The sequence below is a fragment of the Rhinolophus hipposideros genome (assembly GCF_964194185.1).
Source record: "Rhinolophus hipposideros genome assembly, chromosome: 14".
Lineage (NCBI taxonomy): Eukaryota > Metazoa > Chordata > Mammalia > Chiroptera > Rhinolophidae > Rhinolophus > Rhinolophus hipposideros.
The window spans coordinates 46,478,475-46,505,548 of NC_138060.1; the positions used below are offsets into that span (position 1 = coordinate 46,478,475).

General features: G+C 45.6%; 1 protein-coding gene across 1 annotated transcript; it reads right to left on the reverse strand.

Moving 5' to 3' along the window:
• Positions 1 to 14,940: 14,940 nt before the first annotated feature.
• Positions 14,941 to 21,542, reverse strand: EOMES (eomesodermin). Its single transcript, XM_081071948.1, has 6 exons — positions 20,283 to 21,542; positions 19,102 to 19,256; positions 18,344 to 18,465; positions 17,721 to 17,879; positions 17,575 to 17,636; positions 14,941 to 16,811 (listed from the first exon to the last, which is right to left on the reverse strand). The coding sequence occupies exons 1-6, from the start codon at positions 21,155 to 21,157 to the stop codon at positions 16,073 to 16,075; spliced, it is 2,112 nt and encodes a 703-aa protein (XP_080928074.1). The 5' UTR covers positions 21,158 to 21,542; the 3' UTR covers positions 14,941 to 16,072.
• Between the last annotated feature and the right edge of the window lie 5,532 nt (positions 21,543 to 27,074).

The window sequence follows — 27,074 nt, forward strand, 5'->3', positions numbered from 1 at the left end:
TAGCTCCAGAGTAAAAACAATGAAGTGAATTTTTGCTGCATCATAAGTACATGTTACAGAATGAGTAATACCCAAACAAAATGAGGGCCTGGGTTTTTCCCTAGCTCCAGAGTAAAAACAATGAAGTGAATTTTTGCTGCATCATAAGTACATGTTACAGCAGACACACAGATGCACCCAGGCACAAGCCCTGAAATAAATTATATAGGACTTGTAAGGAAAAGGAGCTGAGCAGGTGAGAATTTTAATAGCAATGCAAAATATGACTCAGGCCTTGGCTCTCACCCTCAGGTATTTTCAACTCTCTGACCTCAATTTCATCATTGCTTTTATACTGGGTAGCTGGGAAAAGGCCTCCAGGAGCTAGGCATATTTTCCTTCCCTTTCTTCCAGCTTCTCTGGATGAAAAGTTATATAAGACAATGTTTACCAATGAAAAAGATGGGTTTAAAAAATGTTTTTAAAAAATAAGAGATCCAAATGGCAGAGTAGAAAAATACTGTGCCTGCATCCTTCCTTGAAAACATTAAAATTATAACTAAATTATAGAGTAATCAACCTGGAGAACCATGTGAAGTCTAGCTGAACAGAAGCCCTATAACTAAAAATATAAAGAAACCATATCAAGATTGGCAGAGACACAGAACAGGCCCCAAACCTCCCTGTGGCAGTTGAGAATCAGGAGGGATATGTTGGCCACAGAGATTACCTCCAGAGGAGTGAGGGATCCCAGCCCCCAACACTATGCTCCCCAACCTGGAGTACTGGTGCTGGGAAGAGGAGTCCCCACAACATCTGGCTGTGACAAACAATGGGGATTCCAACCATTCGGGTGGGACAAAAGGCTGTGGGAAACCCAGATGTCCTCTTAAACAGCTCATACACAGACTCACTCATTCACAGGCACTCACCTTGGGCTCCAGCAGAAGGTCGGTAACTTGGGGGTCCTCAAAGACATATGGGAGGCAGGCTGCATTGTGTGGTTGCACTGGGAAGACAAGAGAACAGTCAGCATTTTCCTGGTGAGTGGGCGTCCTGTGCAGCTGGCAGGTGCGCAGCCATCTTTTATACGTTCAGCCTACCCCCAAAGGCCAAATATGAATCTGATTGGCCTGGTGAGCAATGCTGCTCTGCTCTGCTGATTCAGCTGGGACCCTGCCCAACCCAACTCACAAACCACCTGAGGCACTTTCTCCAGGAGAAGCCAGCCCCACCTGCATTGCATTCTTTCTAGGAAAATTATTGGAGTCCATGGGCTCCAATAGGAGGGCAGTGGACTGGCCTCAGTGTGCTCTGAGACTTTTGATGAGTCCTTCCAGGATCAGTACTGGCACCAAAACAGAGTCTACATTAACCTGGTGACCACAACTCTTTCCACTCTAGTGACTGCCTGAGATCTGCCTCACTTAACTTGCATACTGCATGAGGCTTTATCAGTGGCTGAAGCTCAAGGGAGCTGAGAGGTGACAGCAGGCCTCTGGGTGTCCTGGCTTTTGCAGTTACCCCAGTTACTGGTGGCAGCTGTCCTCAGTTTGCAGTGTGGCCTCTCCCATGTGCATCTAGGTTTAGCACAGGCAGCAAACAACTGAGGATCACTTTGTAGCTCCTACCAGGTCATAGTCACAGGCAGTGGCTGACCTGGGCCTGCACCAGAGCTCCTCCCAAGAGTCTCCAGAACCAACATACATGGAGGTTGGCTTGAGACCACAGCAGAGCTTCACCCAATTACCCCACAAGTGGCACACACAAAGAGTGGTCTCAGCAGTCACCAGAGCCCACTGGGGTGAATCTCACTCAGTGGGATAAGTCTCCTGCACAGCAGCCCGTAAGCTTTGGAGATGACCAAACCCCACAGCCAGTCAGCTTGAGGGTCAATCCCACCTACTGACATGCCAAGAGTGATCAAGGCTTAACTATAACAGAACAGCACATACAACCCACACAAAGTCCACTACTGGAGCACCCGGAGCAGGTGACCAGAGAGACTGTTCCACTGAGCCCCACAGGACACTTACTACATAAAACCAACTGACCAAGACTGGGAGACATAGCAGATCTATCTAATACATAGAAACAAACACAGATAGACAGCCAAAATGAGGAAACAAAGAAACGTGTCCCAAATGACAAAAAAAAAGGAGAAAAATAACTAAACAAAATGGAGGAAAGCAACCTACCAGAGACAGAGTTCAAAACAATCATTATAAGGATGCTCAAGGAACTTACCGAGAACTTCAACAAAGAGATAGCAAAGATAACAAAGACAACAAAGATAAAAAAGGACATAGAAACCATAAAAAAGAACCTGTCAGGAGTAAGAAATACAATAACTGAAACGAAGAATGCACTAGAAGCAATCACCAGCAGACTAGATAAAGCATAGGATCACATTAGTGATTTAGAACACAAGGTAGCAGAAAACACCCAATCAGAGCAGCAAAAAGAAAAAAAGAATAAAAAAAAAAGAGGATTGTTTAAAAGACTTCTGGATCAACATTAAGTGTAACAACATCCACGTCATAGGGGTACCAGAAGGAGAAGAGAGAAAGCAAGAGATTGAGAACCTATTTGAAGAATAATGACTGAAAACTTTTCTAACATGGTGAAGGAAATAGATATACAAGTCCAAGAAGTGCAGAGAGTCCCAAACATGATGAATCCAAACAGGCCCCCAACTAGACACATTATAATTAAAATGGCATAGGTTAAAGACAAAGAGAGAATTCTAAACACAGCAAGAGAAAGGCAACTAGTAATTGATAAGGCAGCTCCCATGAGCCTGTCAGCTGATCTCTCAACAGAAACGTTGCAGGGTGGAAGGGAATAGCAGCAAATATTTAACATGATGAAAAGCAAGGACCTACAAGCAACACTGTACGCATCAAAGCTATCATTTAAAATTGAAGGACAGATAAAGAGCTTTCCAGACCAGAAAGAGCTAAAGGAGTTCATCACCACCAAACCAGTATTATAAAGAATGTTAGAGGGACGTCTTTAAGACGGGAAAAAAAAAATCAAAATTATATATAATAAAATGGGAATAGCTACATATCCAGCAACAATTATTTTCAATGTAAATGTAGTAAATGCTCCAAACGAAAACATAGGAGGGCTGAATGGATAACAAAACAAAATAAAATCTGGGGTAATAATACTTATACCAGACAAAAGACACTTTATTACTATTATTTTTTAAAGATTCTTTTTTTCTTTTTGTTGTTCCAATTGGGTGTTGTCTTTGTTTTTTTCTTTTTTTCTTTTTTTAAAGAGGGCACAGCTCACAGTGGCCCATGCAGGGATTGAACCAGCAACCTTGGAATTATTAGCTCTAATAATAACCATGCTCTAACCAACTGAGCTAACTGGCCATCCCCAAAAGAGACTTTAAAACAAAGGCTATAGGAAGAGACAATGAAGGATCCAGTAATCTCACTTCAGGGTATTTATTCGAAGAAACCCAAAACACTACTGTGAGGGAATATGTGCATTCATATGTTCATTGCAGCATTGTTTACAATGGCCAAGATGTGGAGGCAGCCTGGGTGTCCATCAACGTAAGAATGGATAAAGAGGAGGTGGTACATATATACAATGGAACATTGCTTGGCAAAGGAAGGGAATGGGTTCTTGCCATCTGTGGTGGCATAAGTGGACCTGGAGGGTATTGTGCTGAGTGGAGTATATCAGACAGAGAAAAACAGATGTAGGATGATTTCACTTATGTGTAGAATCAAAGAACAAAATTAACAAACAAAACAGAAACAAACTCATAGACACAGAAAACATTTTGATGGTTGCCAGATGGAGGGAGGTTGGGGTTATGGGTGAAAGAAGGAGAAGGGATTAAGAAATAACAATTGGTTGTTAAACAGTAATCATGGGGATGTAGGTTATAGCATAAGGAATACAGTCAATAATATTGTAATAACTATGTATGGTGTCAGATGGGTACTAGATTTGTTGGCAGTGACAGATGGGAAGGAGTTGGGGGGCAGGGTGAAAAAGGTGAAGGGATTAAGAAGTACAAATTAGTAGTTATAAAATAGTCATGGAGGTATGAAGTAAAGCATAGGAAATATAGTCAATAATACGGTAACAACTATGTATAGTGGGTACTAGACTAGTTGGGGGATCACTTCTTAAATTATATCAATGTCTAACCACTATGCTGTACCTCTGAAATTAATATAATATTGAATGTCAACTGTAATTGAAAAATTCAAAAAGGGGGGAAAGGTGAAGGGGAATAAGAGGTTTAAGTTTCCAGGTATAAAACAAATTAGTCATGGAGATGTAATGTACAGAGGGGGAATATAGTCAATAATGTGATAGCGTGGTACAGTGTCAGATGGTTGTTGGATTTATGCTGATCACTTCTTTAGGTATATAAATGTTGAACAACTATGGTGTACCCCTGAAACTAATATAATATTGTAAGTTAGTTATATTTTTAATAAAAATTAAAAAATTTTTTTTTAATGTTTTAAAGAAAACAGTCAAGAGGTGGCAACACTCAGGGTCCAGAAGTCACTGAGGGGAGGGTGCTTTAGTAGCTACTGACATTGCAATGAATATCAAGGCACTCCTCTTCATAGACTTTCACAAACAGTTACCAAACAGCTAACCTTTTACTGAGTATGTACAATGTGCAAGGACCACAACGAGCACCTCAATGTGTCTCCTGTCACTCAACCCTTTCCCCACCTATGGATTCAGTTGTATCAAAATTCTGATTTTACAGATGGGGAAACGGAGGCTCACGGAGGGCAAGTAGCTATTCTAAGATCAAAACAGTTCTAAAACTCAGGATCTTCTTACTCCGTCCTTTTAGCCTCTTCAAAATATTTAGTCTCTGTAAAATAAATGGTACCCAGAGAAACAGATTTTCTCTTTTCTTGACAGGAAACCTTAGGGAAAAGACACCATAAAATTACAAAAATCAAAATGCTTCCTGGTTCCTGAGGACCTCAAGTGGCCAACGTGTAAATAAAGGCTTTAAGTGACTTAAAGAGCCCCCACCCTAGCTCCCTGGTTGTCTGCATGGAACTTGTTCTGTTTCCATTAACTTTTGTATTAGAACAGATGATGATGTGGGGTGGACCATCAAACATAAAGAGCTGAGCTCTGACAAGCAGGGTACTGGAAGAAATAGAACCAAAAGAATGTCACATACATTCAAATGACAGCGGTAAGTCCCAAACAGGGTGCAAATATCGCCTTTGCATGAGAGTGGAGCCAAACCCTAGGGGCCCCTTCTTTCCACCCAGATTATAGACATTTAGTTTTCAAGGTTTGGGGTTTGGTTTTTGCTTTTCACTTGGTTTTCTTCAACTATCTCTACTCTCAGTTCTGAAGACGAGAATGATGCCCTTTCCTTCACCCCAACTGCACTTAGAGATCTGGTGATCGAGTTTAGCTGTAACTGCTTAGAAAAGGCTGTGGCTGCTACTCGCTCAAGACGGCCAGCATCTACAGAAAGATAGCTCATCTCTCTCCAGGATCATTTCTGTCCTCTTCTCTCTTCCCCCGCTGAATCCAAGTAGCTTATCACAGGAATCAGGGCTAACTAGACTGACAATGACCCAGAAATGGGCACGTGCCTCACCCAGTTGGGGCTTGTCAGGGAACACCAGCTGAGCACGCTCAGCAAGCCAGACTACGGACGAGGGTCCCACAGCTCTCTCCTGGAGCTGTGCCACAAGCCAACTGCATTTGTGAGGACCTGAGCACAATCCTAACAGCACACTGCCTCTTTATTCTCAGCACCAAGCTTGAGAACTCCAAGCCGCCAGAAGAACTCATCCTGTTCCCACACCTTTGTTACCGTCTCCTGACTCCCATGTCTCCAGGTCGTTCACTTAAGTGGCTGGAGATTTCAGAAAGAGTGAAGAAAACAGAGGGACAGCTGTTCCCTAGTTATCATTTCCTTCATTTTCTGCAGTCATCAGAAACTGATCACCAGGAATGAGGTGCTCTAAGGCCCATGTGAGGTGTTTCATGCCCTTCCGTCTAACAACTTGCCTACCGAGGAGGCAAAACTGTCCACATTTTAATTTCAAGGAAACGTTTTTCCTCAGCTTCTGTTTCTTCTGGCTTGACTGGGGCCTCCTCATTTTTCTCTCAGAGAAGAAAGTGGTGACACAACTCTGCCCTCTAGTGAGCAATGAGAAGACTTAAGCGTGAGGAAAAACGAGCCCCCAGAGAAATGGGATGGTTGAGACTTGACTGCATTTCCCAAAACTAACCAGCAGATTGAGATTTTGCCAATACCGCTCAGACTGACTGAATATGCAGACCATGTCTGCCAAAAATGGACTTGTTACTCGATAAATGTAACGACTTGTAGGAGAATAAAGACATGATATCGATAAGGCCAAATCATTGGGTTTGGAGTCAGCTGTGCTTGGCAATGTAAAGTCATACGACTTTAAGTCACTCAATCCTCAGCTATTTCATATATCAAACTGGGATAATAGTACTGGTATCATAGGAATGTGATGAGAATCAGGGACAGTGTGGGACATGTTATTTGTGCTAAGATTGCACTTCATGGACTCAGCCACATGACACATGCTTAAGCACCTAGGTTCAGCAGCCTGACTGCCTGGGTTAAAATTCAGCTCTGCCCTTATATGAGCTGAGGCATGTTTTCTGACTCTCTTTGTGCCTCGGTTTCCTCGCCTGTTACTCGAGGATAACCTGCCTGTCATGCAGGGTGTCATGCGGGGTCTCTGGTCCCGCTCCCCGCCCAAGAACACAGGACATGGTGAGGCCAAAAAGGGACACCCACGGAGCCATAAGTAGGGGAGTCATACCACTATAGTCTCGCTGGCGGCTGGGCTGGAGACACAGGAGGCAGGAGCCACACTATCCGCAATCCACACTCTGCGCTTGCCAGCCACCATCTTCTTGCTAGCCCCCATTCCTTTTCTAGCGTAGCCACAGCAGTTATATTAGTGGCCAATGGCTCACTGGTTACAGCTGACGGCCAACTAGCCACAGCTGATGGCCATCCAATCACAGTTGATGGCCATTTACTACCCGAGCCAGCACCTTTCCATGTGAAACTGCACTCCTGACTCTGTCCCCACACTGCCTCACAGGGTCATTTTGAGCAATAAGTGAATCGATGTTTGCAAAGTGGTTAGAACAGTATCTAACACATTACAAATATTTGTGACACATTCATCATATCCCACACACAAAAGAGTGTGTATTGACCACTTAGATTTCCTTTTGTTCTTGAAACAGCTTTTCTGGGGTATCTCAAAACAACTGGAAGGTATTTAGAAGGCTAACCTTTAGCAATCAAGGCATGGGGGTTAGCGGGAGGAACGCAGGAGAAGGAGGAGGGTGAGAGCTCGGCTGGATATCTTCATTACCCCCAGTTCCACCCTCCATTCTTCTCCTTCTGCCCTGTGCCCAGGAGGCTGACCTGTATGATTGCATCAACGGACTTCCTGGCCCTCTGGCTTCCCTTTGGGTTCAGCCCATCAGGGGCACTAGCCGGGCATCAGAGGATGAGAAGAGAATCTGGCTTCCCCTTTGCTAGCTTGCTGCAGGTTGGCCAAGTCCTTCTTCAAAAGGCTGCAGCTTTTGGCAAATGGCTATATATATATATATATATATATATATATATATATATATATATATATATATATATATATATATATATGTATATCCTTACATATATATATACATATACATAAATGGCCTTACATATTACATATATATTTATATACATAAATGGCCTTACATATTTTATATATATATATATATATATATATATATATATATATATATATATCCTTCTTCTCTGAGTTCCAGTGAACCTGCTTAAGTGAAGGGTGGGGGCTAGGAAACAAGAGAAACCAAAGGGATGGTTGGTAGACATTACTGCCCTGACTTCAGAGAGTCCAGCAAGAACCTTGCTTCCTTAGTACCAGGCTAAGAATGGGACTCGTAAGTTGCTTCCTAAAACTCCAGTGGGAAAGAGGACATGGCAGGGCTCTGGAACCCGTGCTTTGCCCTTTCCCAGAAAGTTTCTTTTTGCTGAAAGAGAAAGAGGAAGAGGAGGGAATTATTTTGAGGCAACCACCTCCGGATTAAGACTTAATTATATTCCTAGAGACTCTTCTGTTTACATTGTCTTTCAGAAGAGCGGTTCATCAATATGATTAGGATCACCTCCCTCAGTCTCGTCTATTTACACAATCTGTTTTGACAGCTCTGAGCAGAAGAGTCCCTAAAGGAAATATTAGATACCACCATATCATTTTATTCTAATCATATTTTGCACTCTGCAATCTCAGCTTAATGATATTCAGCACTGGAGCACAAATACACACCCCCACATACAAGGATATATATGCATTTATGCACACTAACTCAACCCATATTTCTCAGTGCTTTTCTGTAACAGCCATGTAGTCTCCATCTGCGGTCTTCTACATATTAGTGATGAGCATGGCCTACTTAGTTGTTTAATTAGATCAACAATCAAATTTTTAGCACAGAAAGAAGGTGGAATCCTGGAAGAAGTAAACTGTCAAAGAATATTCTTGGATTTTTAGATTTATAAGCTAAAGATACAACCTGCCTGCCAAGATTAAGAAAACCAGCAAATGTGTGCGGTGGAAGACTATTCTATGGACTCACTGCCCCAGAGCTGAGCATAGGTCCAAGTGCAAGAAGAACCAGATGTCACTCCATGACAAGTTTAGATTTTAGGAAAAAATAAAGAAAAAGACATGAGTAATCATTGACCCACTTAGATCTCCAGCCGTTTTCATCCCCTGAAAAACAATAGAAACAATAATAAAAACTACGCTTTAGAATTTAAGGTTTTCATGACTAAATATTTTAGGAGCCTTTGAAAATTTTATGTTTAAAGTATACATGTATCCTTTATGGTACGCTGCAGAATCCGCAGTCCACTGAAGAACCAGTGGGCTCCTTGGAGGGCATGGCACCCATGTGAGCACTGTGACCCTCGGTTCTGCCTCTGCATAGTGGGGTGGACAGAACTAGAACAGTCTCTAAGGTGCCTTCCAGCTCTCCCTAGAGTGGATAAAGGACTGACAACTGGCTTGGGGGCTAGGAAGAAGTCTAATCAACAGAAGGCCATGTTCCCAGGGCATTGAGATATTATAAGAAGAAATGGTAACATAGATAGATGGCTGCAGCAAATATTCTGACTACCTGGTAGCCTGTGGAATAGACTATAATTTGGTGTCTGGGATAGGGAAGGGGACAGGATCATAGCGATAGCATTCTACCTGTTAAAATCTACCCTGTTGTTCTTAGAATTACCATGAGATTCTCAGTCGCCAATTCTGTCCCAGTTCCAGAAGTTCTGGGCTGTGAATTGTGGATAATAAACTGGGAGTTCCGTGGACTCTCCCCCACCTCATCCCTTCCTCAGATCTCCTCTTCTAACCTTCCTTTCTCTCCAAACTAAGTGGCAAGAAACATTTTCTTTCCTTGTAATGGATGAAACCTGCACCTCTTGATAACAACCATCAAATGATTTGATAGTTCTTGTTATCACTTGTGATTTTTATATGATGCTCCTCCTTATCAATTCTGGAAATACATATTTTAAGAGGATTAAGAGATTGATAATTTGACCTGGGAGTAGAAGAGCAAATAATAGAAACATTCTTTATCACTTTGTTATACACTGGATTAATATGCTTTCTTAGCAATTTGTGTGAAGCAACTGTTTCAATGTGTATCATTGGCTAAATCTTACCAATTTATACACTTTGTCCATTTCTCACTTGGTTTTCTATGGCCCGTGTCCCTCAGAGGGCCATAGCTATTTTCCTGGGATGATATGTAAAGAGCAGAGGTCTTGGCTCTTTCATTCACTCAGTTTAATGTCACATTGAAAATGTCATTGAGATTCACTCTCTCAAAGAGATATCTGCAGCCCCACGTTCAGCACAACATTATTCACAATAGCCCAAACATGGAAACAACGTTACCGTATATCAATGAATGAATGAATGAATGAATGAATGAATGAATGAATGAATGAAAATTGGCATATGTGTCTCTTACACAATGTTCTATATCAATTATATCTCAATAAAGCTGGGAAAAAACACGTTAAAAAAACAAAGTGTCATTGAATAAAACTTTCTCACGTATATGTAGTTGATAATAATAGCTGTACTGAAATTTACCTTCTTTGTCAAACCCTTAGTGAAATAATGGATCTAGTTGACAACCTTAAATGGACAATGGCTTGCCCCAAGGAGAGACAATGCAGACATTACAAGCCTTCTGATGGGAGGTTACTACCTACGTATGAATAGTGTTGTGGAAAACATAGAATCTGAATCAGATCAAATCTTCATACCTAATTACCACTTTGTCGGAACTACAAGGGTCAGAGGATCACGTTACCATGACAGGAATGCAGTCAGCAAAATCCAGAACCTGGAAAACTAGACAGAATAAATGCTCAGACTTCTTTAACAAATTTCAAGGAAAAATAAAAGAGGGGAGCAAGGGAAGACATCTAGATTCAGAGAATTAAGTGAGACGTTGACCAGATGCGTGGCACTTGTTTGGATCCTGATTCAAACAAACCAAGTGTAAAACAAAGAAAAACAACAAAAACGTTATATATGTATGTATGTGTGTGTGTGTTTGTTGTTGTTTGTTTTTAAGAATTCGTATCTTCTAGGGCTATATGAGGAAATAGCATGGATTAGATGACAGGAATTTCTGTGCTTTGTGGTGGAAAGAAAGGGGTTGGGGTTATAGAATGAAACAAGAGCGGCCAGGAGTTAATGCCTGTTGTAGCTGGAAGACAGCTACATGGGGGTCCATTGCTCTTTACTTTCGCGTATTTTGAAACTTTGTCATTATTTTTGAATTAGTAAAAAAATCTTTCATTTATCAATGCGTCTGAGTTTACCATCACATACCATGTTATAAAATTAGTAATTAACAATGCCTACTACTAATACTTGGAGCTACTCAACAGTTTACAAAGCAGTTACGTTTATAATCTCATTTCGTCCTCCTGGGTACTAGTTGGCGAGAGAGGTGTTGGAATCACCACCTCACAGAGGAGGGAATGAAGCTCAAAGAAACCAAGTTGAATTGCAGCTCAGGACTAGAACTTCGAGTCTTAAAATTCCAAATTCCGGGCTCCTCCCCGCTCACCACGACGCTTTAAAAAGGAAGAGTCAGAGTGGGATGAAGAAAAGCCTTTTTTATACAGAACGCTTCAGGACCAGACCAATCAGCGAGCTGGGATAGCCTTACTCGCCGTGGCCACCAGATGGCGAAGGCTGCTCGCCTCGCCGAGGAGAACGTGCGCGGCAGCTCCGCGCGGAGGCTTGGGCCAGACCTGAAGACCAAGGGCAAGGCACCGGGTCCACTTTCCCGCCCACAGAGCAGGGAAAGCTGAGCCGAGCTTAAAATTACCAGTTACGGTTCAAGCCTTGCTGCCTCCACAGGAGCTTAGAGAAGAAAATTTAGGGATTTTTAAGGAGACCGGGAGAAATTAAAGTTGGGGGTACTCACCCTGCAGCCGAAGATAAACAGTCACTAGTGCTTCGGGGGCGCTCTGGACCCAACGGTAGCCGTACTCTTCGGGGACCATCGCTGAGGGCCTGGTCCGTATCTGGCGCAACCAAATCCTCCCCCTGGTGAATCTGATGCACGATCTCGGCAACACGCAAAGGGTTCCTAGGACCGAAGGAGAAAGAGGGAGAGGGTGAATGGACCTTCAGGAGTTTGCTTTTCTTTTAAGCCACAATAAGGTGAAATTCGGTGGTCACCAAGATCAGAGTTCCTATCATATTAAAAAATAAATGTAACTTCAGGCTGCCCACGAACCCCTCGGGTCATGGGCGGGGGAGGATCTCCAGCCCTCGTGGGGTTCGCGCCGGCGGTAACCCGCGAGAACCCCAAGTGCATTCGCTGGGTCCAGGCCTGTGCGAATCGCAGGAGGGAATCCGACCCTCGACCGCCAGGTGTTGGTGGACAGATTCCGCGGGTTCGAGTCTACCCGCGCTGGACCTGCGGAGCTCGCGTACTCGAAAGCCTAAGCTTGAGCAATGGGAGATGGAGGCATGGGATTGCATAGAAGTGGGCTCCGTCGGGCTCACCAAGAGAGCTTTGCAAACTCTTTTTAAAAGCGCTTCCCAATGGCGCCGAAATCTCCGAGGGGTGAAAGCCAAACTTTTGGAGTCGGCGTGCAGCGGGTACATCGCGGCGCCCGCGGGAAAAGGGAAGGACGCAGCGCCCGGGAGAGTGGAAAATGAGTGATTTACATTTTTTGTCCCTACTGGAGGTTCAATTTCGATTAAAATTAAGTGGCATGCGGGAATGTGTTTATTCCGAGCGTTCCCAGGACACCTGCAGACTTTCTAAATAACCTGTGTCATTCCGGCCCGCACCTCCCACCCGCGACCGCACCCGGTCCCCGCCTCCCCTGTTCAGTTCAGAAAGAAGGAAGAGGCTGCAGAGGAAAGGGAGGAAGTGAGTCTGCCCTTACACTCAGCTTTAAAGCTAATGGTGACTGGAAAGGAAGGATTCTAGGACCAAAAGCTGATCTGGAGCCTCCATACTCTCGATGGCGGAGTTGGGAGATGCGCTGCTGCAGACTCTGAGCCTGCTCTAAACCCCGGCCCTGGGTCACCGACAGAGGTGGGCGCACTAGTCTGCAGCTGTCCCCCCTCCCCGATTTCTTCTCTGACTCATCCTGCTTTTCCCAGCGGGAGGCTCTCCCCCCACCCCCGAAGAGAGCTACCCAACGTCCCAGCAACTCTCAGCTTTAGCACTGAGAGGGGCAAATCCTGGGGCAACGGGGGGCCGGGGGGGAGGGCGAACTCGTGCGAGGGTGCGGTGGAGGATGGAGGAAGGTCCTGCTCCGAGTTCTCCCCAAAGCAGAAAAGACTTCCAGAGGCTACGGGTGGGCTGCCTTTTTTTTTTCTCGTTTTGCCCCCCCCTTTAAAACCCGAACAACAAAAAGTGTTTGGCAATGTAAAACGACACAGTATTTCCAACTCTAAGTCGGGTTCTTTTTGCCTTTTTTCTCTTTCGTTGCGGTTTATTTACTTGTTTTATTCTATACTTTCGTTTGAGGCAGGAACAGAGGTGAAGCCAGCCCTCCTGTGCCAGCAGACCTCTGAGCTGGAGTCTCCACGCTGCGCAGGTAACGCCGCCTGCGCGGGCGCAAACGCCGAGACCCTGGTGGAGAATGTAAACAAAGGGGCGCCGAGCCCTTGATCTTTATTTAAATAGAAGCTTGTTTATCGGTGTCATCCTAGGAGGATTAATTAGATACATCTCTTCACAATTTGGTGTCTGACACTCCATCTTAGGAATGCCTTATCACAAGGTGTTAATTGGGGCCACTCAGTTACTAACGTTTCTATTAAACACTGTGAGGGACTTTTCACAAGTACCAGGTTCTTTTTAGCGTGCGGTGCAAAGATACACAGGACACGAAATAAACAGGGGCCAGAGTTGGCTTTATCCTAGGGGTGATTAGCAGTTCCGGGCTTTCTAGAGAACAGAACAGGAGAGCACCGTTTCGAAATTCCATCGCATCTCCCAATACGCTACCGTCCCTCGGAAATGGGAAGAGGGAACGCACTGACCAGGGTAGGAGTCCTCTTCCCTGAGTCTGAGTCTGTCATCCAGAATAAATATACATAAACCACACTTCAAAGCTTTCACTTCTCTTGGTGAAGCTTTTTGAACCGGCACGGTCAGCGAGTCTGCGGGGCTAGAGTCAGATCCCCGAAGGTCACGGGCGGCGCGGGCAAACTCGGGCCCCAGAAGGGTGGATGGAATGGGAAACGGGGAAAGCGAGGTACAAGCTCCTAGCAGCCTTAATTGGGCGCGGAAGTGGGGGAGGTCCCCGGCAGATTGCTCGGCTCCCAGCAGCTAATCCTCTTAGCAGCTGCATTTCCGCGCCACACAGTTAGCAGAATTACCCTCCTGGCCAGACCTTTACCCCGGGAGGGTCAGGAGGGGGGCTGGAAAAGTTTGCAAGCTGGGTCAGAAGCCGTCTGCAGATAAGCCTGGCGGGATGTCTGGCAGTGGGACAAAGGGCCTTCCACCCCACTCCTAGGCTTAGTTAGCCCAGGGCTCAGCCAGGGGATGGGATGGCCTGCGCCCTCCTGGGGAATGAGAGCCAAATAAACGGAGCTAAACGCGATGCGAACGGTTGCCAGGCCGCTGTTTGCAGTGGGGCGGTGCGCGGGACTGGAATCTTCATTTGTAGGTGTCGCGACCGCGCCGCAGCCCCAGCGTACCCGGGCTAGTTTGACTGACCGCAAAGTGCCCCCCGGCCAGCAGCTACCGAGGCACGCAGCCCGCGGCGGGCGAGTGAGCCCCAGGGCTCCACGAAGAAGAAAGCCGCAGGCGGGGGCAGAAGCTAAGCTGTGGGCGGCTAGATCCCCGCGCTCCTCATGTACCCGGAACTCGTGGGCGCTCAGAGGGCCTCGGGGGTTCCCAGGGAGCCCACATAGGTCCGGGGATGGGTGGCTCCAAGCAAGCCTAGGAAAAAGCCCACAGAACTAAGTGGTTACGGGCCTCGCGGCCCGGACATCAAGGGCTGGGGGCGGAGGTTTTCCAGGCTTGGATTAGCCTGGTGTGGGTAATCATGAATCCCGGCAACCCCCACCCCTTAGCCCCAACACCCATTGTCCAGACTTCCCAGTGGGGTGAGGAAATAACCCCATTCATCTTCCAGGAAAAAAGAAGATAAACAAAAGCATCCTCAGCCCCCTGGTGACTACAGTGTCCACTTAGAGATTCTAGAGCCTTCCATGGGGGAAAGAGGTTAGTGGGAAACTGGTTAGTGGGAAACTGGTTCATGCTGGAGAAAGCTGGAAGAGGAAGCAAAATAAGATCTTTAAAGCAAAGATTAAAACCCACAGTACAGAAGACAAAGCTATATCTGTTCCCTTAATGAACCACATTTATTAAAAATGACTGAAACTGTACATAAAAATCCAAGGTTTCTAAAAAGCCTATAGGAGCTGTGGCATCAGGTTTTCTTCACATTACCAAGTTGGGTAGTGGGGTTGGCAAAGGAAGAGGATGAAATAGGAGTTTTTCCTTAGACACGGTTCAAGTTAGTACAGAGTAGCTGAATACATTCTTAACTATCTAAGAAGTAAACAGAATATTCCAAAATATGGTGGGGATGAGGAGAAAAACTATTCCCCTGCCCCTGCAGCTGTTGTCAGGTGATTTGCAATTTCTTTTTTTACAAAGCCAAAGCACCAATTTTACATACTCTCAGACACCTATGTAGACTATTTGTACAATATATTCCACGTTATTCTACAGTGTATCTAAGCACACACAACTGTACACTTTAATTTTTTTCTTTTTCTTTCCTTCTTTTCTTTACCCCCCCTTGCCTTCTCCTGAGTCCTACAAGCCAGGGGAGGGGGCGAGGGGGGGAACAAAGAGGCCTAGCAAGGGAGGCAATCTTGAACTAGGGCAAACATGGCTTGTTTTGAAAGCCTGGGAGAAATCAAAGTCAGGTAAAACCAGCACCTTCACATTATTTTTCTTGCCGCCCAGGCCTAACCTCTTTTGTCCCTAACAGAAGGTAACAGCAAAAAAGTCCACTGTTGGAGCTCAAGGCCCAGCCCTTCTCTTCCAGAAGCAAAATACTTTAACCACGACCGGCTTCTGTTTGCTTACAGATTTAAAAATAGAAATAAGAACCAAAACTTTCAACTCATTTCATAGTGCTCAGCACTTAATCTTCACAGCCTGTTTCTCTGAACATTTAGTGTCTCCAATAAATAAATCCACAACCTTGCATAACCTTCAAATTTTAAAACCCTTGAAAGTTCCTCCATTAACTTTACTTTGAAAAGAAAAATAAAATACTAGGCTTGTGTCAGTTACCTGCAGCAATCAAAAAGCTTTGGCACCTTCTTTTAGAGAATTGCACAAAACAGGAAGCATCAAGGTGGGAGGCAAACATCTTTTTGGCAACCTAGGCAAAGAAGACAGCAAAACACACCAAGTCCATCTGCAAAAAGTCAGCTCATTTTTATGAGGTTAAAATAACTCTTTAGGGAGTTGTGTAAAAAGCATAATACCCCCCCATTCCTTTTGGGGTGTCTTTACTGTACTCTTCAGTGTTAATGTCCTCACACTTTATGGAGGGAGAATTTTCATTACTAGAGGTGCTGGGAGACAGCCGCCTTCGCTTACAAGCACTGGTGTATACCCCAGAATCGTTGGAATCAAGAGACTTGATGGAAGGGGGTGTCTCTATCCAAGAAGAACTAATTTCTTCTTTGACTTTCTCCTTGGAGAGTTGATCTTCAGAGAACACAGTGGGGCTTGTTCTGGAGGTCCATGGCAGTCCAGGCGCCATCTTCCTCTGATAAGAACCTCGACCTCCCCATCCTGCCATTGCAGGGAAAGCTGGGTCAGGGTAATACCCCAGGGCATGGGATGTCTGGAGGGGCAAGGATTTAATACCATATGGGAGCAAGGTGCTGGAAGTATATTCAGACTCATAGGAACTGATGTCTAGTTTGTTGGTCCCAGGTTGCTGGACAGGAGTGACGAGCCACCGCTGGGGAGGGTTGGCCACCTCTTCGTTCGGTTGAGGTGAAAGGAGGCCGTTGGTCTGCGGCACGGTTCTCTCGCCATTATAATATCGGGCTTGAGGTAAAGTGTTGACAAAGGGCTCCGGGAAGAAGGACTGAACGCCGTACCGCCCTCCAGGGACAATCTGATGGGATCTAGGAGAATCCGTGGGAGATGGAGTTAACCTGTCATTTTCTGAAGCGGTGTATATGCTACAATATAAAGAGAAACACTTAAAAAAAAAAAAAAGAAAAAACCTAATGTTCCCAAACAAACCAAATTCCCAGAAATAAAAAAGGCTGGTGTATGGGGCTCTGTACTGGGAGCGCTGGTCTGTTGGAATCGAGGGAGAGGTAGGAGATGCAGTGGGCCATTTGAGTTGAACTCTTGGTTCATTGAGAAAAATTTCCCACCACCTGAGCAAAAGTTCCCTCCCAGGCACTAAGCATTTAAATCATAGAAAATCCACCTTGGTTAGTCCTAGGATTTGATGAACTCAGAGCAAGTCTGCCTTGTCAGTGTGATGGAAGGAATGCTTGATGTGCTGTGAGAAATCCCAAATTTAAAAGGCATTTGCAGGGCCTCGTTGCTGATGTTGTGAAAATTACATCCTTTTAGTTTCAGGTTTTTCTTATGTTAAAAAAAAAAATAGGTGGGAGAGTAATAATACTTGCTCCTGGGAGGATAAAAAAGTTGGATTAAGTGGAAAGGAAGGTATGTCAATGCACATTATGAAAATTTCAAATCTCCACTTAAATGTTAAAGAAAAAAAAGGCTCCTGAGTTTTAAGCCCTCAACATTTCTTTAGAAATTAAAGAAACACTTCTGCAAAAATTTTGAAGCCAGATTAGCCAAGATATATATGTAAAGATCCCAAATAGGGAAGCTCTTCCTGAAATATGTTCTCAGGAAAGTATTTGGTTATGTATGCCCTGTTCAAAATGACATGCAAGTATGAATAAAAGCTGTACTTACGAATCATAGTTGTCCCTGAAGCCTTTTGCAAAGGGGTTATGGTCAATCTTTAGTTGAGTTATCTAGAGAGGGGAGGAAAATAGTCACTGAGTGCTTTATCACCCTGGGCCTCGCTTTGAGAGTTTTGGGATATTTGGGCTACTCACATCGGTGTTTTGGTAGGCAGTTACGGCTATGAACTGCGTTTCTGAGAAGGTAAAGGTCTGAGTCTTGGACGGCTCATTCAAGTCCTCCACACCATCCTCTGTAACTTCAACAATGTGCAGTCGTGGTTGGTACTTGTGTAAAGACTGGAGGACTATCATCTGGAAATGGTACAGGAAAAGAGTGGTCAAATCCAAAGAGTCTCTTAGAGGCTCAACAAGAGTAGGTTTTGACAAATGATGTATTTGGAATGGGACTTCTGCTTGCTCTCCACCAACAGCTACCTTTTTTTCTACTGCCATTTTCAAGCTCTTGACATGGCCATCTTTTTAAAACATAGCTGGGTATGCATGTTTGAGAAACATTCTACCCTAGTGGTTTCCTAATTCCTCCAAAGATTTCAGTATTTCTGTTCCTAATAGTCAACTCACTGTTACTAAAATCTAGTAAAAAAGCAAAAATGAGAAAAGTCAAAAAAATAATAATAAAAAATAAAATAAAGTAAAAACCGCTTAGAAATAGGCAAGCAAACAGCTGACCCTGTAAATATAAATACAGCAAAGAGTATGAAAACTTGTTAGAAAAGAGATCTAGAGCCAGAAGATACCCACTCCTGTCACTCTACCTGAGTGTTGTTGTTATTTGCGCCTTTGTTATTGGTGAGTTTTAATTTCCCAAAGGAAATCTCCTGTCTCATCCAGTGGGAACCAGTATTAGGAGACTCTGGGTGGACATACATTTTGTTGCCTAAGAGAAAATGAAACAAAACACAAAACCCAAGCAGATAGGGCTGTTTACAAACGGAGAGTAAGGGGGAGGGATGTCTCCTACCTATGGGCAAGGTTTAAGAGCAGGACTTACAGCACAAATCTCCCCAGCACTAGCTGCTTAAGAAGGCCAGTGGGGACCAACCAGACTCCCCTAATATCCTCCCCCGCACCCCCAAGGCCCCTGTGCTTCCAGCCTTCCCCACTCATCTTAACAGTATCTCAAAATATTTAAACGGAGCAAACAGAAAATGCCTCATGAAGCTCAAATAAAGCTGAAGGGGCAACATCTGATGGAAATAGTTGGATTTTTACAGGTGGGAGTCAATCTTGGGGAGGACTTTCTGAAGTGAAGATGAAGGAGTCTTTGCCACCGGGAGAATTTATGACAATTCATTTCTCAAACGCAGGGGTGGAGTAGGGTTAAGTTTTATATATTGGTAGGCAGGAAGTCTGATTTAACAATTCTCTCCCTCAGTCAAACACAAAGAAACTCATGTTAACATTTTTAGGCCCCAGATTAGGGAGGGTGGAGGGGGTCCTACATTTAAATGTGAATTGCCAGAGTCCAGGGTTCCCCACCCCTCCACCCCGCCCGGGCCTACTCTCTCCTCACCCTGCATGTTATTGTCGGCTTTGCCACAGGTCACCCACTTTCCCCCCTGGAAACGCCAGTGGTTCGGGTCCGCCAGCACCACCTCTACGAACACATTGTAGTGAGCGGCGGGATTGAGTCCGTTTATGTTGAAGCTCAAGAAAGGAAACATGCGCCTGTGCAAGGGAATAGAACCAGGATAAGCGATTTAATCCCGATGCCCAAAAGCTGGCACATACTCGGCCAGGTTTGCGGACACCTGGGGTAGGGTCAGAGTACGACATTTAGAAGTCTACAGAATGAAAATACCGGTAGATAAAGTGACGCTTACTGTGTAAAATATTTGTGCGTTGACAACTCTTTAAACATCCGTTTCTACATAATTTGCCCCAAAGTTAGTATTTCCCACTCACGTGTTTTTGCGCCCTCCCGATCAAGTTCTCGACCCTTTTAGACGCTCATTCATTTTTGTTCCTTGATGTTAAAATCATTCATTTTTTATACGTACAAGTGCCAAAGAACAACATTAAGCGATTCCTGTCAAAAAAAACCCTGTTTTTTTAAAATTCTACTCATAAAACTGAAAGTCCCCTTCGAGAGCCCCTCTCCCAGCACTCACTCCTCCCTTTCCGCAGATATAACTAACCACTGTTAGCAGTTGGATGTGTATCAGAACTTTCTCACCCGCGAAACCCAGCCAGGTCTGGCTCTAAGGCCTGCCTAACAAACTACTCGGACCAACCCACGGAAGCCAGGGCTCTGGTCCTCACGCCCATCCTCCAAAGGCGTCCCAGGGAGACCTTGGCGCCTAAAACTGCGGGAGGCCATCTACTGCGCTCACCGGGCCAACCCTTGCACCTCCCCCCATCAGCGGTTCCTTTCAGGCAAGAAGGGAGCAGCGTACCGCCGAGCGGGCGGATCTAGTAAATCCAGCTGTGTGAACAAGCCTCAGTTTCCATTTTCGCCTCTGCCTTGTCAGTCCAGGTGAGGGTAACCGGAGGGAAGAAGCTGCCGTAACATTAACATCCTGCTCAAACCGCGGGTGAGCGGACCGGTGAGGGACCACGAATTGGAAGATGCGGAGTCTCCACTTAGGGCGCTAGGAAAAACACTCTCCTAGCAAAGTGCAACCCCAGCCTTCCCCAGGACCACACATTCACTCTTCATCCCCGAGCCCCGGGGCCCCTCGGCGCCGCGCTCACCTGCCCTGTTTCGTAATGATCATCTCGGTTTGGTGGCGGTGGAATTTGAGCCACAGAGGCCGGTTGCACAGGTAGACGTGGGCGCGTAAATTGGAACCAGAAACCTCCAAGCTCCCCCATCCTCCGCAAGAACCCGCGGCTGCCGTCCCAGGGTAGGGCCCATAGAGCGGAGCTCCCTGGCTGTACTGATAGGCTCCAGGGCCACCTGCCCCGCCGCCGCTTGCGCCCGAGCCACTGCTAGCGCCGGTTCCGGGGCCGAACTGCGCCCTCCCGGGTGGGCACACAGCCGCGGGGAAGCCGCCGGAGGGCAGCATGGAGCCATAGGGGTAGCGCGCCCCGTTGGGAGCCGAGTACACAGGTCCGTGGGGCGCCCCGGCTGCGGACTGGTACGGGAAGAGCGAGCAGGGCGCGGCCAGCTCGGAGCCCTGAGGCCCGGGGGACTGGAGGTAGTAGCGCTCCGAGCTCAGGCTGTCCATGGAGTAGCGCGCGGTGGCGGCGGCCGCCGCAGTAGCAGCGGCAGTCGCGGCTGAGGGCAGCTCCTCTTCCCCGCAGGGAGAGCCCTTGCGGCCGTCCGGGGGCCTTGGCTTGGCCACTGCCTCTCTGCTGGCAAAAGCGTCCCCGGTGTCGGCGTCACTGAGCATGACCGCGGGGGTTCCCGCGCTGGCAGCTGCGGGTTCCCCGCTCCCTGCCTCACACGAGAGGCTGCCCGAGAACTTCTTGGGCGCCTTGTCTAAGTCCAGCCTCTGAGGCGAGGGTGTCGCGCCAGGGAGGTGGCCGGAGGTCCCGCTGCCGCCGCCTCGCGCACTCTCCAGCGGGTAGAAGTGCGCGCCGGGCAGGTTTACCGAGCTCACCAAGAGCTGCTCCCCTAACTGCATGCTTTGCAAAGAGCAGACGGCAGTGCTTCCTCTCCTCCCGAGGCCTTATTATAAAGGCAGGATGGGGGAGCCAGCGCCCTCTTCCGAGGGGAAGGTAACTTCCCCTTCCTCCAGTGCCGGGGCTACCCACCTGGCGAGGCGCGGGCGGCTAAGGCGCACTCGCGCGCCCTGAGCCCAGTGTCCTTTCCGCAAGGAAAGCGCACTGAGTTTGAAAGGCAGGAGGTGGAAACGCTCTCCTTTCCTTCCCGGTGCTTCTAGCCTCTCTGGACCCGCACTCTCCTCCCACACTCACGCCCTGGTAAACGACGACTTAGATCTCCGCTAGTGCTAGCCTTTCTGCCCTTCTCAACTGCCAAACTGTCGGTCAAGTTGACCACTTGGAAACTCGCAGGCTGTCATTGGCTGCTTTATATATGTGCTGCAAGGGAGGGGCTTCGCGGCCCCTCAGCCTCGGGACCCTCCTATTGGCTGATGGGGGTGACAGTAATTCAATTAGGCATCTACTAATTGGATCAAGTCGCCTTCGACTTTCTTTTCCTTCAGTCTGATTTCTTTTTCTTTTTTTTTCTTTTTGAGACTCTACTGCTTGTGAGAATCAATTCTGATGTCAGTATTTTGCTGGAGTTTAGGGGAATAGGGTTTGCGGTCTCCATAGCAGGGTCCATCCACTCTTGGAACAGAAGTCATCTCTACGTTCTGAGTGGGGGGTGCGGGGGCGGAAGCAGGTTTTAGAGGCCCGGAGGGAGAAAGGCTCAGCAAGCTGGCTCGCAGGGAGGCTCCAGTCCCTGAGGGTGGGGATCTGAGGCGAGCTGGAGAGAGGCCCAAGCAAGTCTATTTCCTCGTCAGGGGCTGTAACTTCAAGGCACACTTTCCTCTGGATAGGGGAGGGCTTCCTGTCTTTCAACACACAAGAACCACTTTTTTTGGGGTTCCATCCTTTTACTCAATGAGGAGGATTTGTGGAGAGGAACCTCGTGCTGGGATTTTGGGATTCGGGGACTGCTGTTCTTGAGGGCAGAAGCCCTCGGCTTATGAATCAAAAGTCCGGGTCGGGTAAGATACTGGAACACCCTCATCCTCACGCCAACATGCTTGCTTTCAGGAGGCAATCACGTTTGCTCCCCACACTTTAAAATCCAAGCCACCCAGTTTCCCCGAATCTCGGATCTTCCCCCACCCCATCTTCAGCTGGGCTTGACACCGAGAAACAAAGGTCCCCCAGCAGCCTCGCGGTTAAGATTCCCTGCGCCTCTCCTCTGCCTCACAACACAGAAGGTAGAATAATTAGTGAAATAATCAGTTTGATATTGAATGAAGCCCTTCTGCCCCAGCTGCCTGTTTCTCCCGTGCGTTTCCGCAGAGGTAGAGTTAAGAGCGATGCCATCATGTTTTATTGTTTTATTATTACAAGACACGGGGCATATTTCGTTGCTGATAAGGACAAGCCTGAATATTCGCTGTTAATAAGCAATTACAGACGCGGCTTGTAATCGCTCCGGGAGCGCATTTTCCGGCTGAGATATCAGGACTCTCCTTCCCCAATCCAACACGATCACACGGGAAACTCTTCGCCCATAACAGATGAGGCAGCCACAGGATTTGTTGAGCGCTCACACCAGTGCAGAACGGCTCGAAGCTTTCCCAGCTAGCTTCAACCCACAGCAACACCAACATCGGCACGTTTGGGTTAGAGACCGAGGCGGTACTTAGCGCAACTCGGACGCTCCTGGGCATTTACCAGTTTTTCGCTGTAGTGAAAGCCGGGAGCGCGCGAAGGTTCAGCGTCAAGGCACAGCTAGGGGGAGGGAGCAAGTTGTGCGAGTGGGCCAGGGCGGGGGCCTTGTAGGTCCGGCGCAGAGCAGCCGGATTGCAGGTCGCTGGAAAGCTGGCCCAGAGCGCGCTGAGCCCTGCGCTCCTTGCACTCGTCCCATCGGTTAGTTTAGTTCCGGTGTGGCTTGGCTCTCTGCTCCGATCGCCCACCGTCCACTCTCACTTCCCCGGCTTTTTGTTTTATTTTGACCTAGGGAAGGCTTGAATAATTGAATTTTGCCAGTCCTTTGTGCTTTTGTAGACTTTATGATTTTCAAAGTGGAGATTCCCTGAGAGGAGTGAGAGAGCCAGGAAAGGAAGGGGGCGCGCGGATTGGCGGGCTTGGAGAACTATTCAGGTCAAGACGCGTTGGCTCCTCCACAGAACCCTTGACCTGAGCTTCGGGATGTTTAAGGGAAACATAGGGATGAGCTCGAATCTCACATTATTTGAAGATAAGGTGGCTGGGGGTAGATAGCAGTTTTGCGCTTTATCACAGCGAGAAAGCGAGCCTCGGTGTCCCTTCAAATTGCTTTCGAGGTGGCCAGGGAAGCGCTGCGCGTGGCAAAGTGCCATCGCAGGCAACAGGCATCGTTCCGACCCACTCTGGCGCAAATAACGCGAGCCAGCTGTCCCTCGCGCCACATCAGAAAGAGCTGATTTTATTCTAGCCCTAGAGCAAGCTCCTGAAAGTGCGTGGGCTCATTCTGAGTGCTACCTAATTATTAAATATATAGGTACACAGTATGTGTAATCAGTATAGTGTTGATTTTGGGGGCAAGAAACAGCAGTTTATCTCTCCCCACCTCCCCAATATATCTATTATTTTACCCAAACTTTAACCCATTTTACAGACAGAAACAAAGAGAAAGAGAATAAAAATTCAGGCTCTAAAAATCTGTTCTGGAGCAGAGTACAGCATTAGGAATAGAGACAGTGGAAATGTAATGGCTGTGTACAATGTCAGAGGGGTAGTGGATGGGGGGGCAGTTGTCACTGTGTGAGAGATATAAATGATAAATGTCTATTACATTGTTTTGTGCACCTGAAACTAATAAAAAACTGTTTACAAAAAAGAATGCAAATAGGGCATTTTCATTCCATTAATCCCATTTTTGACATTTTGTTTTATGCTCCCTACTCCCTTGCCAAAAACAAAGATTAATTAAAGCTTTCAAAAAAAATCTGTTTTGGGACTCAGGAGTTTTGGAACATGAATATATATATATATATATATATATATATATATATATATATATATAATTTAGATTACATTTTATGAATATATATTACAAATATCTTTTTAACATAATTAAAAGGACTGTCTCAATTAAAGATGTTTTTTTCTTCATAGAGATAAGGAAATCACATTTAATGGTTCTTCTGTATTAACTAACTGCATTTTTATTATTACATATGGAATATACTAGTCTCAATGCCTGGGAATTATGGATGAGCGAATCTGTGATTTTCTACTTAGAATGGACTTTCCTTTTGCTGGCTCAGTTTTACTTATAACTAGGGAAAGAGACATGGACATTATTTTCACGTGTCTCAGCCGCCCTTTAAAATCCAAATGCTCTTTTCCAGAAATAGAAACAGAAAAGAAACCTAAGGCAGTGGCTTCTGTGAACACGTCAGGCAGCACCCTCCTTAGATTGGGTGGGCAAATAACAGAGCCTTCCAGCCCGTTTGCTGTTTGATTTCAATTACACCCCAAGCTTCATGAAATCCAAATGAGACATTTATTGAAAGGTGCCTGGTTTTATGTGGCTCAACTGACAGTGTATTGGAATACACTGAACAAAAACATCAACACTGGGGAGGAAACATGGAGACCCCTTGGAACTCCAGACCCAAATGCCGGCTGGATTAACTCAAATCTTGCACCTTTCAGCCTGAGATGGAGCAAGCAGGAGCCTTTGAAGGTTACAATGAAGCCAAGACCAAGCCTCCCGTGTGAGTTTATTAAAGATCTCATACTGTTGTCTCAAAGACTACTAACTTCATGCCACTGTCTCACCCTGATAACACAAAGTGATTGCTGTCCTGGCAAGGGGACCTCTTTACCCCTTTCTCTCCCTTAAATAAAACTACTATCAGGACACTCATCTTTTAAAAGCAAAACTGAGAAGCATTTGGCTGTCACACGACTATTACACATCAAATACATATCCACATGTGTGAATAAATTACAGCGGTCAGTTATAGATGAGTGCAGTGATACATGGTTTACCTCTCCCCATCCCCCACACACAACCAAGGGGGCCTATATAAACGTCCCAATAAATTCTATTATTTTCACCCCCACTAAAAATGTGTTATCAAAACACTGTCCGTGTTATTCAAACACTTTGTAAATTCTGAGCAGACTTGCTGCCGGTTCTCCTTTTAACCCTAGGAAAACATTCCAACATTAACCGGTCACCAGCGCTTCGCCTGGACTCTGGGAAAACGTCAATGGGTTTTTTGTGGTGAGTTGGTCCTTTTACTATTTATCTATGGCCTTTTCTTTGTTGACGTTACATTTTATTTCACCATCTCGGGTTCACTGTTTGGCCCTTTGTTCTCTGATGGCCAGATCTGCCACCTCGATTTTCTGAAGGGGGAGGGGGCTTTCATCACCGTAAGGTTGTTCGTGTTTCACTTTTTTCTCTTTAAAAAAGAAAATGTCCCGTAAGATAAAACATTTTGACAAAGGCAAGTAGTGTTGATTCTGTTGACAACAGTTGAGATAGTCCCACCAACATAGTTTCACTTTTATAACAATTTATATTTCACCGTGACACTAAAATAGACTGATCAGTGGCTTTAAAAAAATCACCAGGTCCATAAATGTGTTCGGCAAAGGGTTATGTTAAAACTTACTGTAGTTTTTCAAATAAACATGTCGAGTTTAACCTATTATTTTAGCTATCAATTCACATATTCAGATTCCTAAATGCAATTGCTGTTCCCTGTTAAAATACGAGGAGCTGGGGGAATCCTGGAATGAAAAGTTAATGAATATACCAAAAGTTGCTTATTACAAAAAATAAACGATCTTTTCTTAAACACTGAATCAATATTTTTTTTATGAGAGTAGTTTTTAAACTACAAATGATTCATTCCTGGAGTTAACTACTGGTTTATTGTCATTATCATCATTAACATATTTATGGAAGTACATAGATTCACATAAATAACAAGAAAAGTCACATGAAGCAAAGCAAATAAAGTAAATTACTTTCAAAAATAAATTATGGGAATGTTTGGCTAATTGTTGCTACATTAAAATATGAAAGAGTTATACCAGTCTCCACCTGTCTTGCTTACTTTGCACCTTGAAAGGCCTGCCACTTAGTAGGTGCTCACCTGTTAATTGAAGGAAAAGGGTTACTAAATCTGTAAGCTAGAATACCTAAAATAGCCCAAGGTGTCAGGTCTCAGGCTTCATAAACATGGAGATTATAGTGAAAACGTTTTTTTTTCCTCCCTAAATAAATAAATAAATAAATGGAAAAACAGATTTTCCTAAATTAATAGAACAAGCGTTTTCATCTTTTTTAGACTTTTAAAGATTTTAAGTCTTTTTTAGACCTTTCCTAACCCAAAGTTCTCACATTATTGCATGGCTTTTCGTGTCTGTGCCAATGTTGACATTCTTCCACAGGAAAATAGAAAAGTTTGTGCCGGAATTGCAGTGCAGCTGTTAATGGGACTCATCACCATGCAGCCAAGGAGAAATATTCTCCGGAACATAAATCACTTACACATCACTAATGGAGTTGGCAGAGCCTTTGGAAATTGGTGTTTCAGCAGAAGACCCCCCTTATGATACAGGTGTGGCAGGATGTTTACACAACAGGTGGGCAGAATCCAATCCTGATGACCAAGGCTTCAATATGACAGGGGCAGCTGGAATCTCAGATCCAGGCCCTATGGGAGAAATGAGGAGAGGGGACGTCTGGGTTGGGGAGTTTACTCAGTATAAAGAATTAAGTCCATAAGACACCCCAGAAAGAGAGAGAATGAGTGGGAAAGAGGAAGGAAGGTCAACAAGATAGAGCGACCAAAGAGATCATTCCTTAAACTTCTCCCTTTTTAGACCCCTAGGAGAAAAGCAGAA